Source organism: Amblyraja radiata, chromosome 16 (assembly GCF_010909765.2).
Source record: "Amblyraja radiata isolate CabotCenter1 chromosome 16, sAmbRad1.1.pri, whole genome shotgun sequence".
Classification (NCBI taxonomy): Eukaryota; Metazoa; Chordata; class Chondrichthyes; order Rajiformes; family Rajidae; genus Amblyraja; species Amblyraja radiata.
This window is the reverse complement of record NC_045971.1, coordinates 34,674,865-34,693,037: the sequence shown is the minus strand read 5'-3', so window position 1 is coordinate 34,693,037 and position 18,173 is coordinate 34,674,865. Positions and strand designations below refer to the sequence as shown.

The following is an 18,173-nucleotide window of genomic DNA, read 5'->3' as shown; positions in this document are numbered from 1 at the left end:
CCCGGCCATGGCTACTCCCTTCGCTGCAGCTTCGCCTCCGCCTCTGCCCAGCCGGCGGGGGGTGGGGTGGGGGAGAGAGAGAGAGAGAGCCGGGCGGCAGCTCTAGGGCAGTGGGCGCTGCACCCCGTCTACCTGCACCTGGTCCACGGGGGAGATGCGTCCCCCCAGAAGCGGCCAGTGCACATAGCGCCAGGGTGGAGCAGCGAGCGAGCGATCGAGCTGGCCGGCGTGCGGGAGTGTGCGGGTCTCCACTCCGCTCGGCTCTGTGCAGAGGCAGCGTCTGCGAGCGCTGAGCGGAAAGCCGAGGTGTCAGTGTGCTGTGTGCAGCTGCCGTGCACGGAGCCTTCACTTCCTCTCCAGCAGCGGCCGCTCACTGCCACCTCTCCCCCGCACCCCGCTCGCATGTGTGCGCCCTGACATGGAGCACGTTGGCCCGCAAGCAGCCTGCAACTACCGCGCTGACAGTGGACTCCATCATCACAGCATCCTCCCGGACTATCTCCGTGGGCTCTGAGAGTGTCGCGGCGGCGTTCTTCCCTCTCTCTCTCTCTCTCTCTCTCTCTCCGTGTTATTTTTAATTCGCTGCCCCCGGACTGTGGCCGCTGCTCCACCCTGGATAGTGTGAAGTTGAGCGTGTTGAAGCACTTTGCTGGCGCCAGGATGGGCAATGCTGCCGGCGGCATGGAGCTGTCTCCGGGGAAAGAGATCCGCACACAGCAGCCCAGCAGCCCCAAACTACCCGTGCCCGACAACGAGGGAGAGCTGGAGGAGCGCTTCTCCAGAGTGCTGGTGAGTGAGCACCACACACCACCACACCAGTGAGCACCACACACGCACACACCACACTAGTGAGCACCACCCACGCACACACCACACTAGTGAGCACCACACACGCACACCACACTAGTGAGCACCACACACACACACCACACTAGTGAGCACCACACACGCACACCACACTAGTGAGCACCACACACGCACACCACCACACTAGTGAGCACCACACACACACACCACACTAGTGAGTACCACACACACACCACACTAGTGAGTACCACACACACACACACCACACTAGTGAGCACCACACACGCACACACCACACTAGTGAGCACCACACACACACACCACACTAGTGAGCACCACACACACCACACTCGTGAGTACCAAACACACACTAGTGAGCACCACACACACACCACCCTAGTGAGCACCACACACATACCACCCTAGTGAGCACCACACACTAGTGAGCACCACACACTAGTGAGCACCACCCACTAGTGAGCACCACACACTAGTGAGCACCACACACTAGTGAGCACCACACACGCACACATACCACGCACTAGTGAGTACCACACACTGCATGCACACAACATGTAAACGGACAAATGCAGGTAGTGAGTACCACAGTAGTGGGGACCACACGCTCCACTCAGGAGGAACGACAGCAGCAAGTATCACACACCACGGGCAAGGGCAGGTAATGAGTACCACACACACACACACACTCCACACACACACACTCCACACACACACACTCCACACACAGGGGCAGCCAGGGACGGGTAGTGAGCATCACAAACAGGGTGAGGTTGGCCGCCAGCCACGGGAGTGTCCAGGAGACTTCACAACACACTCATGGAGCCCATCAGAACTTTTCGGTTATTTGTCAATGTCAATGGTTCTGAGAACACTTGCGCAACGTTCACGTCGTGTAGAGGGGGCAGCGGGTGGAGGGAGAGCGGTGCGGGTGTAGTTCCCGGCCGGGTTGGTGAGGCGGGGTTGCGAGGCCTGACTCCACGTCGCCGCTCTGCGTGTACTAGTGGCGGAGCAGGCGTGTAGTTAATGTTGCACAGTCCCCGTGTGACCCGACCCACACACACCCGCGCCTCACACACACGCGCCTCACACACACACACACACACACACACACACACACCCGCGCCTTGCACACCTGTGCCTCACACACACCCGCGCCTTGCACACCTGCGCCTCACACACACACACGAGCCTTGCACACCCGCGCCTCACACGCACACATACCCGCGCCTTGCCACACATACCCGCGCCTCACACACGAGCCTTGCACACCCGCGCCTCACACATACACACCCACCCGCGTCTTGCACACCACACCACACACTCGCCCACACACGCACACCCGCATCGTTGCCACCTATGCCTCACACACACACTCGCGCCTCAAGCACACACCCCGCCTTGCACACCCGTTTCTTGCGCGCGCACCCGCAACATCACACATATGCACATCAGCGCCTCCCACACACACACCCCCGCAAGGGGTGTTCCTTGCACACACACACCTGCACCTCATACACACACCCGCCTTGCACACCCGTTCCTTGCGCACACACCCGCGCCTCACACACCGCTGCTGCACCGCCAGCAAACACGAAGTGTTTTAACATTGAAAATGCCTTAGGGCGCCATACACACTGCCCCCGGAAGTCTGGTGCGTTGGGTAACGTCTTCATAGAGTGATACAGTGTAGGAACAGACCCTTCGGCCCAACATGTCCCAAACTGGTTCCAAACTTCCCGCGTTTGGTCCATATCCCTCAAACCTGTCCCATCCCTGTAAGCATGTTTATAGTCAATGCCCCACCTTGCTCTGTGTCAGCACTAATTGCTTATTTACTGTATTCACAAGCGGCCAGTGAATGTAAACCCGACCGGTGTGCTGAGTGCAGGCTGCTTCTGTAAACACTGCATCTGTGTACATGTATATATATCTGTAATGTACAACAACTGCTAGTCAATCGCTGCGGGCTCGGACACTGTTTAAATCATACTCTGCTGCCGTGTAGATCAGGCCACCGCAGGGGGTGGAATGTATCCTGAATAAGGATAGCTACCGTTATTTAATGTTCAGTACTTGAGAATATTTGTTGTACTTGTATTATGGTGGTGGTTTTTTTTTGGTATTGTTTTGTATTGTACATATTATTGTAAATGATTACTTTTATATTTGGTTAAAAAAACACTGTCTGGAGCATTGCTCTGTTGTAAGCGGGGTGGCTGTGGGGCAGTAGGTTGGGCTGCACTGCAATGTTGAGTTGCCCGACGGTGGTGAACACATTTTGAGCTGCTACAGGATGCCAACATGACCTGTGCACATGTAGCTGGAGATGTGACGTTGCCCGTCCCGTCTGCATAGCCCCATCTAAAGTGACTTTAGGGACCTGGCCAAGCTGGCCATTCGCGAGTCACGGCGCCAGGTGGAAGAGCCGGCTGCCTGCCCCTTTTCCGGGGTTACATCGCGCCCGGGTGGTACTTGAGAGGGACTACGCGCTGTCCACGGGCGCCATTTCCGGAACCGTTGAGCACCGCGTGGGGGTGGAAGTCATCCTCAATGGGGATTGTAACATCGTTATTTAATACTCAGTATATTTAATATTTAAGAATTGTTTTGCTTTGTACTACTGGTGGTGGCTTTGTTTGTATTGGTGTGTTTATTTTATGTAAATAGTTAATTAAAATTTTATTATTCTTTAAAGAGTCAAGATACAATTACCTATTATATTGGACAGGATTGTGGGCCAGAGTGCTTGTGGTTGATTGAATGGGCTTTATCTTCAACCTGCGCCCCATGTGTTGCGATGAGGGTGTGCATTGTGTGTGTGGTTTGCACAGTGCACTATAGCGTGTGGTTTGCACAGTGCACTATAGCGTGTGGTTTGCACAGTGCACTATAGTGTGTGGTTTGCACTGTGCGTGCGGTTTACACTGCGTATGGTTTGCACAGTGCACTGTGCGTGTGATTTGCACTGTGCACTATAGCATGTGGTTTGCACTGTGCACTGTATGTGGTTTACACTGTGCGTATGGTTTGCACTGTGCACTATAGCGTGTGATTTGCACTGTGCACTGTAGTGTGGTTTGCACTCTGTGTGGTTTGCACAGTGCACTGTGCATGTGATTTGCACTGTGCACTGTAGTGTGGTTTGCACTCTGTGTGGTTTGCACAGTGCACTGTGCATGTGATTTGCACTGTGCACTATAGCGTGTGGTTTGCACAGTGCACTATAGCGTGTGGTTTGCACAGTGCACTATAGCGTGTGGTTTGCACAGTGCACTATAGCGTGTGGTTTGCACTGTGCACTATAGCATGTGGTTTGCACAGTGCACTATAGTGTGTGGTTTGCACTGTGCACTGCGTGCGGTTTACACTGTGCGTATGGTTTGCACGGTGCACTGTGCGTGTGATTTGCACTGTGCACTATAGCATGTGGTTTGCACTGTGCACTGTGTATGTGGTTTACACTGTGCGTATGGTTTGCACAGTGCACTGTGCATGTGATTTGCACTGTGCACTATAGTGTGTGGTTTGCACAGTGCACTATAGTATGTGGTTTGCACTGTGCGTGTGGTTTACACTGTGCACTGTGCGTGTGATTTGCACTGTGCACTATAGCATGTGGTTTGCACTGTGCACTGCGTGTGGCTTACACTGCGTTTGGTTTGCACTGTGCACTATAGTGTGTGGTTTGCACGTTGCACTAGAGTGTGGTTTGCACTGTGTGTGTGGTTTGCACTGTGTGTGTGGTTTGCACAGTGCACTAGAGCATGTGGTGAAATTAATTACATTGCCGCTGATTACCGGTCCTCTCCATTAAAAGTAGCTTCAAATTAGGTTATTTTTAAAGTGTTGATTCTCAAATTAACTGCCTTATTTCGAGTGCCTAATATCAAATAGTGTGGTGATAAAATTTTATTGGTGAAAACGCAATTAAGATAAAGCGCAAAGTCAGTGTCATAGTTTAAACCTTATTTAGTTGCAGGTTCCGTTAGATGTGGCCACACGGTGTCTCGGCCCATTGAACCCAGCATGGGTTTTCTAGTTTACAGATCGACCAGATATCAAGAGGGTTTGAGTGCTTTGTGATGAATTGTTGGGGAGGAGAGGCCACTGTTTCACCCCACATTATATCTACATTGAACATAGAACTGTGCAGAGGGTCCAGAGGAGGTTTACCAGAATGATCCCAGGGATGATTGGGTTAACATATGATGAGCGTTTGACGGCACTGGGCGCTCGCTGGAGTTTGGAAGGATGAGAGGGACCTCATTGAAACTTACCAAAGAGTGAGAGGCTTGGGTAGAGTGGATGTGGAGAGGATGTCTCCACGAGTGAGCGAGTCTAGAACCAGAGGGCATAGCCTCAGAATAAAAAGATGGACCTTTAGAAAGGAGATGAGGAGGAATTTCTTTGGTCAGAAGATGGTGAATCTGTGGAATTATTTGCCACAGAAGGCGGTGGAGGCCGAATCAATGGATATTTTTAAGGTGGAGTTTGATAGGTTCTTGATTAGTATGTGTGTCAGGGATTATGGGGAGAAGGCAGAAGAATGGGGTTGAAGGGAAAGATAGATCATCCATGATTGAATGGCGGTGGACTTGATGGGCCGAATGGCCTAATTCTGTTCCTTTGACTTATGAACTTATGAACTGTACAGCACACGAACGGGCCATTCGGCCCACAAAATTTGTGCTTGATGGTGTTAAATGCCACATTAAATTGATCTATATTCTATGTGGATGTAATATGTGGTTATGTATGCTGCATGGAAATACTTTAGTTCTAATATTTCTAGCTATGACCTTGTCAGAGAATAAATCATTAATGGTTATTGATATGACATAATATGAGCAAGATCAAATGCAGCATGAGCTAATTGGTTGGGTATTGTAAATAGAATATTATCAGGGCAATTAGTGCAAGGTCTGGCCTATCACAACCTGGAACTCATTGATGGTAACCCAGTGGAAGAGTGGTTTCCATGGCGAGGGAGAGCTGGTTCCATCAGTAACATTTACTCAGCATTTCCACCATCTGTTAAAGAGACTTGGCACTAGAAAAGTATACACCCAAAGTGTAACACACAATAATCTTTAGAGGTGCAGTTAGTGATTCTTTAGACAAGTAAGCAGCCATCCTGTGGACAGGATGGACCCAGACACTGCAGGGAGCTGCTCTACATTCTGTCATGTTGGATGAAGAGGGCACAGTGAGAATAACTGATTTCTAAGTCTATCTTCCTTCTGTCAGGTGTGAACAGTACGATTTAGTACAAGCCTGGAGCTATTCAATATTCAGCCTGCACTCCAGCAATAGAAGTTCTAACTACAGCTGAGCATTCACTCCTGCTCATCGCTTCATGTCCTCCTGGATACCTCGTCCATCAGGTAGACAAGTTGTGTCTCCTTTTGGCCCTATGTGTTGAGCAGCTTCTGTGGAGAATGTTTCATGCCAACAGGCATCTGTTCTGAACATAGCCTGTTTACATAGTCTTGAGTGAATTCACACTTTATACCCTTCATGATAAAGTATTTAAGGGGTGGGGTGTTGTTAGTGGCCCCACCCCTCACCTTTTGATAACCACTGGTTTTAAAGGTGAAATACTAACTTTAAATATAGCAGAAGGACTGATAAATGGCAAGTAAGCGTTGCATTACAAACATGGCAGGAAAGATCATCTCCAACAAGAGAGACTCTAAAGGGCCTGTCCCATTTGGTGATTTTTTCGGCGACTGCCGGCGTCATATCAGTGTGGCCAAAAGATCTTGAACATTTCACAATCCAGCGGCGACAAAAAAAATGTTGTGACTTGAAAAAACACCGCGCGTCAATACGTCATCACGCCACGTCACCGCCGCGTCATACGTCATCAAGCCACGTCACCGCCGCGTCATACGTCATCAAGCCACGTCACCGCCGCGTCATACGTCATCACGCCACGTCACCGCCGCGTCATACGTCATCACGCCGCGCGTTTTACGGTGACCTGATATGTCAGTCAATGATGCCGGCAGTCGCCCAAAAATTCGGCAAGTGGGACAGGCCCTTAACTGCCTTGATCTTTAGTAGAGTTCCCATTGCTACGATCCACACCATCATTCTACGGTTGACCAGGCACTGAACTAGACCATCATGGTTACATGAAGAGTGGGGTATCTGACAGCAAGCAGCTTATCTCTTCTGTCCAAAGTCTTTCCACCATCTGCAAGGCACACGTTAGAGTGGGATTAAGTATGCTCCTCTTGTCTGGACGAGTGCATCCATTGACACTTGAAGCTCAGCACCATACATGGCAAAGTCATCTGCTTAAATGATACCACATCCACCACCTGAAACATTCATTCCCTCCACTACCGGCTTAATGTGGTTGCACTTTGTACCATCTACAGAATGCATTGTGGTTATTTGCTTGGATAATTCAACACATCCATAGCTAATCAAAAGATTTACGAGGATGTTGCCAGGTTTAGAGGCAAACCAGGCAAATTGAGTTGCTCTACCATACAAATCTGCCCTGGTTTGACTTCCCAAAATACAACTACTTGCATCTGAAGAAGTCTGAAGAAGGGTCTCGACCCGAAACGTCACCCATTCCTTCTCTCCAGAGATGCTGCCTGTCCCACTGGGTTACTCCAGCATTTTATGTCTATCTTCGGTTTATATCTGCATCCGCAGTTCCTTCCTACACTACTTGCACCTATCTGCATTAAGCCCAGAGATGGGCTTTCAATTACACTCTTGATCAGGGAAAGGGCCTTACCGAGATGGTTGGTAAAGAGAGGAACCATCCCTCTGAGGTGAAACAGAAGCAAATCAACGTCCCAAATTAGTGCTGTTACATGTGGGAGCTTTGTGTAGGCTTCCCAGAGGCCATACTCACTAATCTCACAATGATGGTTGGTCTTTGAAAGGTTGTGAAACATTGCAGTCTCTGCAAACATGAATCATTTTCTAGGATCTGAGAGCCATACTGTGTAGAAGCAGGCCCTTCCGCCCACAGTCCCATACACTCACCTGTACTAACTCTACTAATTCCATTTCAGTCTTCCCACACACTCCCCATAAAAGCTCTTCATACTCCACATCTCATCTACACATTAGTCGAAATTTACAGTGGACAATGAAATGTGGTGCAGTGCTGGAGCTGCTGCGTGCTCACCTGGGTTCCTGAGACCTGGGTTCGATCCTGACCTCGGGTGCTGTCCGTGTGGAGTTTGCACATTATCCCTGTGACCATGTAGATTTCCTTCCGGATGCTCTGGTTTCCTCCCACATCCCAAAGACGTAGGGGTTTGTAGGTTAATTGCCCCTGGTGTTTATGGGGGTAATCGATGGCCGGACGAAGGGCCTGTTTCCATGCTGTATCATGAAACTAAATTAAACCACACTAAACTAAACTAAACTAAAGGAAACTGGAGCACGTTAGATAAAGGGAGAATGTGCAAACTCCACACAGACCAGGTGGGGGTTAGGACTGAGCTGTGAGGCAGCAGCTCCACTCTGCTGAGAATTATTGGTGAATAATTAGTTTGGAAGTGACATACAGGAAGGTTCCAACCCAGGAATGCAAATGTAAGAACGGTATGGAAAAGAACTACGAATATTTAAAAGACGCTAGGACAGGTACATGAAAAGGAAAGGCGTAGAAAGATATGGGCCAAACATGGGCAAATGGGATGAGTATAGATGGGGTATCTTTGTCGACATTGATCAATAGGGCTGAAGGGCCTGTTTCCATCTGTATGACTAGAAACATAGAAACATAGAAATTAGGTGCAGGAGTAGGCCATTCGGCCCTTCGAGCCTGCACCGCCATTCAATATGATCATGGCTGATCATCCAACTCAGTATCCCGTACCTGCCTTCTCTCCATACCCTCTGATCCCCTTAGCCACAAGGGCCACATCTAACTCCCTCTTAAATATAGCCAATGAACTGGCCTCGACTATCCTCTGTGGCAGGGAGTTCCAGAGATTCACCACTCTCTGTGTGAAAAAAGTTCTTCTCATCTCGGTTTTAAAGGATTTCCCCCTTATCCTTAAGCTGTGACCCCTTGTCCTGGACTTCCCCAACATCGGGAGCAATCTTCCTGCATCTAGCCTGTCCAACCCCTTAAGAATTTTGTAAGTTTCTATAAGATCCCCTCTCAATCTCCTAAATTCTAGAGAGTATAAACCAAGTCTATCCAGTCTTTCTTCATAAGACAGTCCTGACATCCCAGGAATCAGTCTGGTGAACCTTCTCTGCACTCCCTCTATGGCAATAATGTCCTTCCTCAGATTTGGAGACCAAAACTGTACGCAATACTCCAGGTGTGGTCTCACCAAGACCCTGTACAACTGCAGTAGAACCTCCCTGCTCCTATACTCAAATCCTTTTGCTATGAAAGCTAACATACCATTCGCTTTCTTCACTGCCTGCTGCACCTGCATGCCCACTTTCAATGACTGGTGTACCATGACACCCAGGTCCCTTTTCCTAGTCGGCCACCATTTAGATAATAGTCTGCTTTCCTGTTTTTGCCTATGACTATGACTATAAAGTGTTGAACATACACTGCAGGCCCGTAAAGGTGACATGGCAGCTTATGTTTTCAGGTTCAGATTTTAACCTCAGTGTTTTCCCATTTCATGTTCTGGCTTGCTGTATATTGGGCATCATTTAACACACGGGTAGCATGAAACTAGGTAGCATGAGGCAGCCAGGATGCCTTTCCTAGATAACTTAGGGCTCAGTGTGCTTCTTTGCCCTGAGGTTTTGATTGAATTATAGGTGGCCAGTGTTTGTGAGATGTAACTAGTGCTCCGTACTCATCCACTGAGTCCAAATGTTGGCAAGTTGATTGCTTATTTCTTGCTCGTGCATCCTTGAGCTCACATATTCAGCTGTTCAGTTTTAAAGTGTAAATTCAGTTCCCCACTGTCTCGGATGTCAACAACCATTATTACAATGCTTCAGTGCTACTTTGTAGAAAGATCATCTAAGCAATTGAGAACTTATCTGCAGCCCGCTGGCAGTGACTTTTGCTATCCTGGCTAATGTATCTTTAATAGTTTAATCTCTTCACGCTCAGTGTGTAGATCAGACTGGATAGGTTTGAAATGCTGCTAATTTCGGAACATGTGACATTGACCTGTAATTGTAGTGCGGTTTGCACGGCAGAGTTTGCAGCTTGGGACTATGTCAGCTGATGTTAAACGCGTCAATTAGTGCTGATGTGGCCTGATGGAGGGGAATGTACTACAGACATCACCTCTGGTGAACACACTCTGTCTACATGATCAGACTGCTCACTATACTCGCTATTTTGCTGAACCTTGCATGCTCTACAGACCCAGAGGATGTTACATAACACGCAATGCATGTGAGAGGAAGTGAAACTCTTTGCTCTTGGACTGTTACCTTGTCTAAGGTGTGTCTAACGTGAGCTTCTGCCCAATTCCAAAGGAGTATTCTGGAATATTGTGCTAGCCAAGATAAATATGGATGATATATATTGCTATTGCACACTCAGACTTCTGCTACTGTAGTTACTGTTGTTTTCCCGGTGAGGAGGGAGGGTGAGGTTGCAAGGTAGGACGAGAGGTCAAAGGCTCATTTGTCACATGCACCACATGGGAACTCTAACAAGGAAACGCTTAACGTCTTACTGTGGTTGTACATTTGCTCTTTGACATAACGATAGCAACCAATAAATATTGAACATTATCAGCTATTCTAAGTAAGCCAGCCTGTCAAAGTATGTAGGCCAAGTATAGTGGTTCAAAGTGGGTTGTAGGTTGTGGCTGCAGGGTGATACAAGGACCTGATGGTTGAATGCAAGCGCCTGGACGTAGTGATCTCAGGCTCCACTTCCGCCTTCCTGCCGGTAGCAACAAGATGGGAGGGTGGCCACAGTGGTGTGGGTCTTTGACATTAACTGCTTCTACAGGCAACGCTTTGATGATGGGAGATCAGTACTGTGATGGACCAGGCAATGTCTACCACTTCCTGTAGCCTTGAGTGTTTGAATTACTGAACCATGTTGTGATGCAATCCGACAGTGCGCTCGCTCATTGTTCCCCTATAAAAGTAGAATAGAGCCTTTGGCAAACATGCTCAATCTTCTCAAACCACTGAGCAAGTAGAGGCATTGGTGAGCTTCCCTTGTGACTGCATTAATGTGCTGGGCCTTGGCCATCTCATCAGAGATGTGTACGCCCAGGAACTTGCAGCTGTAGTCCCTCCACTGCTGCCCTGCCCCTACAGCAGATACAGCTTTCTCTTCTTCAAGTGGGTGGCATGGTGGTAGAGTTCCTGCCTTACAGTGCCACAGACCCGGGTTCAATCTTGACCAGGTGCTGTCAGTATGGAGTTTGTACGTTCTCCGTGCAACCGCTTTGGTTTTCTCCGTGTGCTCTGGTTGCCTCCCACACTCCAAAGATGTACAGGTTTGTATGTTAATTGGCTTGGTATAATTGTAAATTGTCCCATACTGTGTGTAGGGTAGTGTTAGTGTGCGGGGATCGCTGGTCGCTGCGGATTCGGTGGGCCAAAGAGCCTGTTTCCGTGCTGTATCTCTAAACGAAACTAAACTAAACTAAGGTCATCAGTCAGCTTCTCAGTCTTACTAATATTGAGAACAGGCTTACTGTTCTGGCACCACTCCCTCCTGTACTCTGACTAAAATGTGCAGTTACGTCTTGGCGGTTAAGGATCTAATAGATCCATTTTGAGTGCTGTTTAAATAAGAGTATATTCATGCTTGATAACTGCTAAGTAGCCTCCAATAGTCTACATGAATGCAATAGATACATTTTGTAAACCCTAATTGGTTCTTTGTTTTGCTGATCTCTGGTTCAATCCAAGTGCATGCTGAGTTCAGGCAAGCCGCAGTACTAACCAGTATATTTTGTTTTGTTTTTAGTCTAGTTTAGAGATACAGCAGTGAAACAGGCGCTTTGGCCCACCGAGTCCGCACCGACCAGCGACCCACCCACACATTAACATTATCTTACACACACTAGAGACAATTTACACATAAACCAAGCCAATGAACCTACATACAGGCAGAAACTAAAATCTGCTAAGCCCGTGGTCAGAACAATGAAAAAGTGGACAACCGATGGCATTGAAAACCTACAGTCCTGCTTTGACTGCACTGACTGGAATGTGTGTAGATGAATATACAGACACTGTGACATCATATGTCAGCTTTTGAGAGGACAGTTGCATTCCCACTAGGACCCGGACCAGGTTCAACAATGACTTAAAGCACTGGTTTACAGCAGAACTCAGACAGCTCCGCCAGTCTACAGATGAGGCCTACAGGAGCGGGGAGGCAGGCAAAGTACAAGCTGAGAAGAGGAATCAGAACTGCCAAGGAAAGGTACTCTGAGACATTGAGGAGCAATATTGCAGCTAGTGACACTTCTTCAGTTTGGAAAGGCTTGCAAGAAATCACCAGCTACGAGGAAACTCCCTCCCACTCCTTGGACAATCGTCAGCTGACCAATGACCTGAACGAGTTCTACTGCACGTTCGATAGACAGAAACATAACCTGTCCCTCCTCCACCCACCCCTCCCCAATCACCACTTCACACCTACTCACAGCCTGACTCCACTACCCACCCCTTCGTTGCTGCCCATCAGTCTGTCCACTTCTCTATAACTAACAATAGCGATTGAGGAGGTGGAGAAGCTATTCAGGAGACAGAAATGCCGGAAATCTCAAAGACCGGACAATGTTTCCCCCTCTACCCTCCAGCTCTGTGCTGAACAACTGGCTCCAGTCTACACACACATTTCCAATCTGTCCCTGCAAACCTGCACTGTCCCTGCCTGCTTCAAAGTCTCCACTATTGTCCCTGTGCCCAAAAAGGCAAGGATTACTGGTCTTAAAGACTACAGGCCTGTCGCACTGACCTCTGTAGTCATGAAGACACTCGAAAGGCTTGTGCTGGCCAAGCTGAAAAATATCACGAACCCCCTGCTGGACCCCCTACCGTTTGCATACTGGGCAAATAGATTAGTGGATGATGCAGTCAACCTAGGCCTGCACTTCATCCTCCAGCACTTAGACCGCCAGGGGACCTATGCGAGGATTTTATTTGTGGATTTTAGCTCTGCATTCAACACCATTATGCCAGAGCTACTACACTCCAAACTCTTCCAGTTGACTGTGCCTGAATCCCTCTGTCGGTGAATCACCAACTTCCTGACAGACAGGAAGCAGCATGTGAGGCTGGGAAAGCTCATCTCAGTCCCGCAGACCCTCTGCACAGGAGCACCGCAAGGCTTCGTACTCTCCCCTCTCCTTTACTCTCTCTACACCAACGACTGCACCCCCACGGACACCTCTGTGAAGCTTCTCAAGTGTGCGGACGACACAACCCTGATTGGACTGATCCAGGATGGGGAGGAATCTGCCTACAGACAGGAGATGACACAGCTGGTGCCTTTGTTACAAACTGGAGCTCAATTCTCTTAAGACAGTGGAATTGATTGTAGACTTTAGGAGAGCTTCCCTCCCCTCCCGCCCACTCACCATCAACAACATCACACTCACATCTGTGGAGTCATTTAAGTTACTTGGAACCATCATCTCCAGGGACCTTAAATGGGGGGCCACCATCGACTCCACAGTCAAAAAGGCCCAACAGAGGATGTACTTCCTGCGGCAGATGAGAAAACACAATCTGCCACAGGTAATGATGTTCCAGTTTTATACTGCCATCATAGAGTCTGTCCTCACCTTCTCCATCATGGTCTATTCTATTCTATTCTATTCGCCGCTAATTTGCCACACGGCACAGAAACAGGCACTTTGGCCCACCATGTCAATGTGGACCATTGAGAATCTATCTATATTAATCCCATTTGGTTATAAGCATCTTCCCATGTTGTCCTAACATGGATTAATGAGAACAGCCACACAAAGCTGGAGTAATTCAGCGGGTCAGGCAACATCTCTGAAGAAAAGGAATAGGTGACGTTTTGGGTCGAGACCCATCTTCAGTCTGAAGAAGGGTCTCGACCCGAAATGTCACCTATTCCTTTTCTCCAGAGATGCTCCCTGACCCGTTGAGTTACTCCAGGTTTTTGCATCTGTCTTCAGTTTAAAACCGCATGTGCAGTTCCTCCTTATACATGGATTAATGAGTTTCTGGTGCAGTCTAGCAGTATATACAATGAGGCTCGGGTTCCTGCAAATAGCTTTGAGCCCAGATGTCTCCAACATCAAGCGGCTGCACTGGTCCTGAAGGGAGGCTGAGAGGCATGGGGAATGAGAAGGGAGACAGATTCTTGGACCACGTTATACTGAGTGAATGTCGCTGATGCCAGTACATTGCCCATCAACATTGTACTTTCCTAGTTGACCTGCAGTCTATGTAAATGCTCTTATTCAATGCTCTTGTCAATCGTGACATAGTATTTCATTTGTTTATAAATTAACATAATTAACATATTCAGTCCACTAACCTGAACACAAAGACTCGAGTGCAAGGGTTATCTTTCAAAAAGGCAATAAACTGGGGCTGCCCTTTATGTTCATCTCTATTATTGGAGAAATCTGGGGATTTTTGTTTGTGGAACCTGCCTATGAGCAGAATAGTTGTGCCTTAGTCATGGGATGTCACTTACTATGAAGTGCTGTGCGAAAGCCCCAGAGGTATGCTTGGCTGTGACTGGAGAAGTTTATCGTTTCAATGTGTTTGTACACAATGTGGCATTTCCCAACCCGGGGCTCACGGCTATGAAATTGTCTGCTCGCTCGGACAAGTGTTACAATATAATCCAGTCATCACAGGGAGAGGTTTGGGGTTGAGGGGGCTTGCTGTTGACTTACCGTTCTCTACAGGGCATGAGGGGCTGCTACTAGAGCTTTACTTTACAGATACAGCACAGAAACAGGCCCTTCTGTCCACCCTGACCAGCGGTCACCCACCCTCCATGCTAGGGATGATTTACAATTTACAATTTTATCAAAGCCAATTAACCTACAAACCTGTGCGTCTTTGGAGTGTGGGAGGAAACCGGAGCACCCGGAGAAAACCTATGCAGACATAGGGAGAATGTACAAACTCATACAGATAGCGCCCATGGTCAGGATTGAACCCGGTACTCCAACCATTTCTTTATAGTTAATGTCCACTAATCCAGGCAGGTAAACCCTTTCTGGACCATCAGCAAATCCTCCACACCCCTTCCTGTGACCTGGGTTCAAACCTGACCGTTTGTGTGGAGTTTGCCTTACCCTGTGTGACTGTGGTTTACTCTCACTACCTGTGTGACTTGGTAAGCTAATGGCCACTGTAAGTGGATGCCTGGATGCAGTGGGCTGAAGTCTTGTGTAATTCTGTGACTGTGTAATGCCAACTTGGATAACACGGGACGAATAATGAACTGACAAGATTATAGACCAGAGGAAGAGACTGGAAGTTGGTGGTGGTATTGTACACAGCCCTTCCCGTCTCTTCCTCTGCATGTATGTATGTAAGTCTCTGTGGGATTAGATGGAGCCTGACCTGCTGGAAGCGTACAACTGATGTGGTTATTAACTGGGGCAGGAGGAATGGCATCATCACCCTCATCTGCAAGCAGATTTATACCTGGTGTGACCAAGAGAAGTTCTTGGTGCTGGAAGATCTCTTGAATTCTAATAGTTGTGTAAGTGGGGTCTGGTGATATCAATCATCAGTGTCTCTTAATATCCCTCTCATTGCTTTTTGGATCTTCCAGGCAATTACTGTTACTTTTGCTACTTGTTTCATTTCCAACTATGAGGGAGTGTCAGCACCAAACTGAGTGATGAGCCACTTGGCCTTTAATTGCTTCTGCTTGCAATCAATAACAAGGAGGAGTCCCATTCAATTGGGGAAACCAGGGCGAGGAATTTGAGCAAGCATTGTAAACCTGGACATGCTGTCCTGAGATTACGAGAATATTCTATAGAGTTCAGCAATGTACACCCTCTGGTAGAAATCATGTATTTCTGGGTATGGAACGGATGTAGGTCATGAAGTCTTGCACAAGGGGAAGTACAAAACTCAAGCAGTTCATCAGTAATTGTTCAGATAATACCTCTGGGGATGGCACCATTTAGCAAGATGTCGCTGCACTCAATAAAAAAATAACTGCAATAAATGTACCTCTTTACAAGAAGCAGAAAAAGTTGTGGAATTAACTGGGAATCCGCACTACCTTATCTTGACTTTATTACGATTCTCCTTTGATCTCGTAACTATGAAGCACCAAAAAATTTTAGATAATGTATCAGTTCTTTTAGTCCTTAAACTACCCATTAGAGTTAACTCAAAGGATGGATACAAAATCCATGCTAAAAATCAAAGATGCAAATTGGGAAGCTGGCAACCGTTTGCAGAGGATACTACATATTTGTCAATTATTTATGACCCCATAGAGTGATACATTGTGGAAACGGGGCCTTCAGCCAAACGCCTACACCGGCCAATATGTCCCATCTACACTAGTCCCACCTGCTTGTGTTTGGTCCAATCACTCTAAACCTGTCCTATCCAAATGCTTTTTACACGTTCTGATAGTACCTGCCTCAATTACCTCCTCTGGCAGCTCGTTCCATATACCTTCTGTGTAAAGAAAGTTGCCCCTCAGGTCCCTATTAAATCTCTCCCCCACTCAAACCTATGTCTACTGGTTCTTGATTCCCCTACTCTGGGTAAAGGACCCTGTGTGTTTATCCTATCTATTCCTCTCCATTCACCGACCATTACCTAGTTTATTGAACACAAGGTGGGAAGTTACATTTGCACACCAAGAGCTTTCAATCGATTGTTGTAGAGAATGCCAGGGTGGTGATGAGCCATACAGAACCAAGATGGATAATCATGACATTTTCCATTGATGGAGGTGGGAAGTGGGAATTGTGCAGTTTAATGGTTATACTCTGAAATATCAAATAAATGGAAAATCTTCTATCTATCCGTCATTTTGCTTATCAAACTAATACAATTGTGACAACACAGTAGAATATTGTTCAATTTTGTCTGAGCTATCAGCTGGTCCTTACCTTTGTCCCTGCAGTTTTCCTCATCCCACTATTTATTCATTTCCTTTGTGAAAGTCGCAATTTAATCTGCTCCCATCAACCTTTCCGGAGGTGAGTCATCAATCATGGTTACTCACTGCTTCAAAACATTTTTCATCGTGTCATCTGTTCTGTTGCCAGTAACCTTAAGTCTCCCCACTCCGCTCCTTAGTTTTTTTGCTGAATAAAGTTTTCAAAACACTTTGTGACTTTGTATTAAATCACATCTCAACCTATTTTACTCAAGGGAGGACAACCTCTCCTTCAGATCAATTTAATCGATCTATCCTGCACCATCTCACAAGCCTTTGTACTGTTCCTGCAGTACTCTGAACATGACCAGGCCAGCATCTGGAGAGGCTGAGCATCACTCCTCATCTCAAAGCCTTTTGTCATGATCAGAGATGGTGTTCAACCAGTCCACTGATTTGAATTTGTCCACTGATTTATCCCCCGTTATATGATGTTTCTACCATTCAAAATGTATGACTTTATTCGTCAAGTGATCCATCCACTCTGTGGCTGCCCAGTCCCTCCAGCCACTCTGTATGTGTTCCTGAATCTCTCTCCATCTTTCCTACTTCTGCCTGCCGTGTTATTTGCAGCTTTTGAACCTGTAGCCCGTACCAAAAGTTTATGTCATTGTCAAGAGAAGGGCTACCACCTAACACTCGCCTGAAAAGCAGCTCCTCAATGATGCTGTTTCCTAGATACATACAGTACCCTCCATAATGTTTGGGACAAAGACCCATCATTTATTTATTTGCCTCTATATTCCACAATTTGAGATTTGTAATAGAACAAATCAGATGTGGTTAAAGTACACAGTGTCAGATTTTATTAAAGGCCATTTTTAAACATTTTAGTTTCACCATGTAGAAATTACAGCTGTGTTTATACATAGCACCCCCATTTCAGGGCATCATAATGTTTGGGACACATGGCTTCATAGGCATTTGTAATTGCACAGGTGTGTTTAATTGCCTCCTTAATGCAGATATAAGAGCTCTCAGCACTTAGTCTTTCCTCCAGTCTTTCCATCACCTTTGGAAACCCTTATTGCTGTTTATCAACAATTGCCATTTTTAGACTGTGAAACAAGAATAAAACTGTTAGAGACATCAGCCAAACCTTAGGCTTACCAAAATAACTGTTTGAAACATCATTAAGAAGAAAGAGAGCACTGGTGAGCTTACTAATCGCAAAGGCACTGGAAGGCCAAGGAAGACCTCCACAGCTGATGACAGAAGAATTCTCTCTATAATAAAGAAAAATCCCCAAACACCTGTCCGACGGATC

At 47.2% G+C, this 18,173-nt stretch overlaps 1 protein-coding gene across 3 annotated transcripts in view; it reads left to right on the top strand.

Annotated features, from left to right (window-relative positions):
• Positions 1-217: 217 nt before the first annotated feature.
• Positions 218-18,173, top strand: part of fmnl1 (formin like 1) — a 295,202-nt gene continuing 277,246 nt past the window's right edge. For 2 of the 3 annotated variants that reach the window (XM_033035438.1, XM_033035439.1), the window contains exon 1: positions 218-789. In XM_033035438.1, the coding sequence (XP_032891329.1) occupies positions 661-789 (129 nt within the window). In that variant the 5' untranslated portion in view covers positions 218-660. The remainder of the gene's footprint in view (positions 790-18,173) is intronic. The other variant, XM_033035441.1, reaches the window with a different exon arrangement.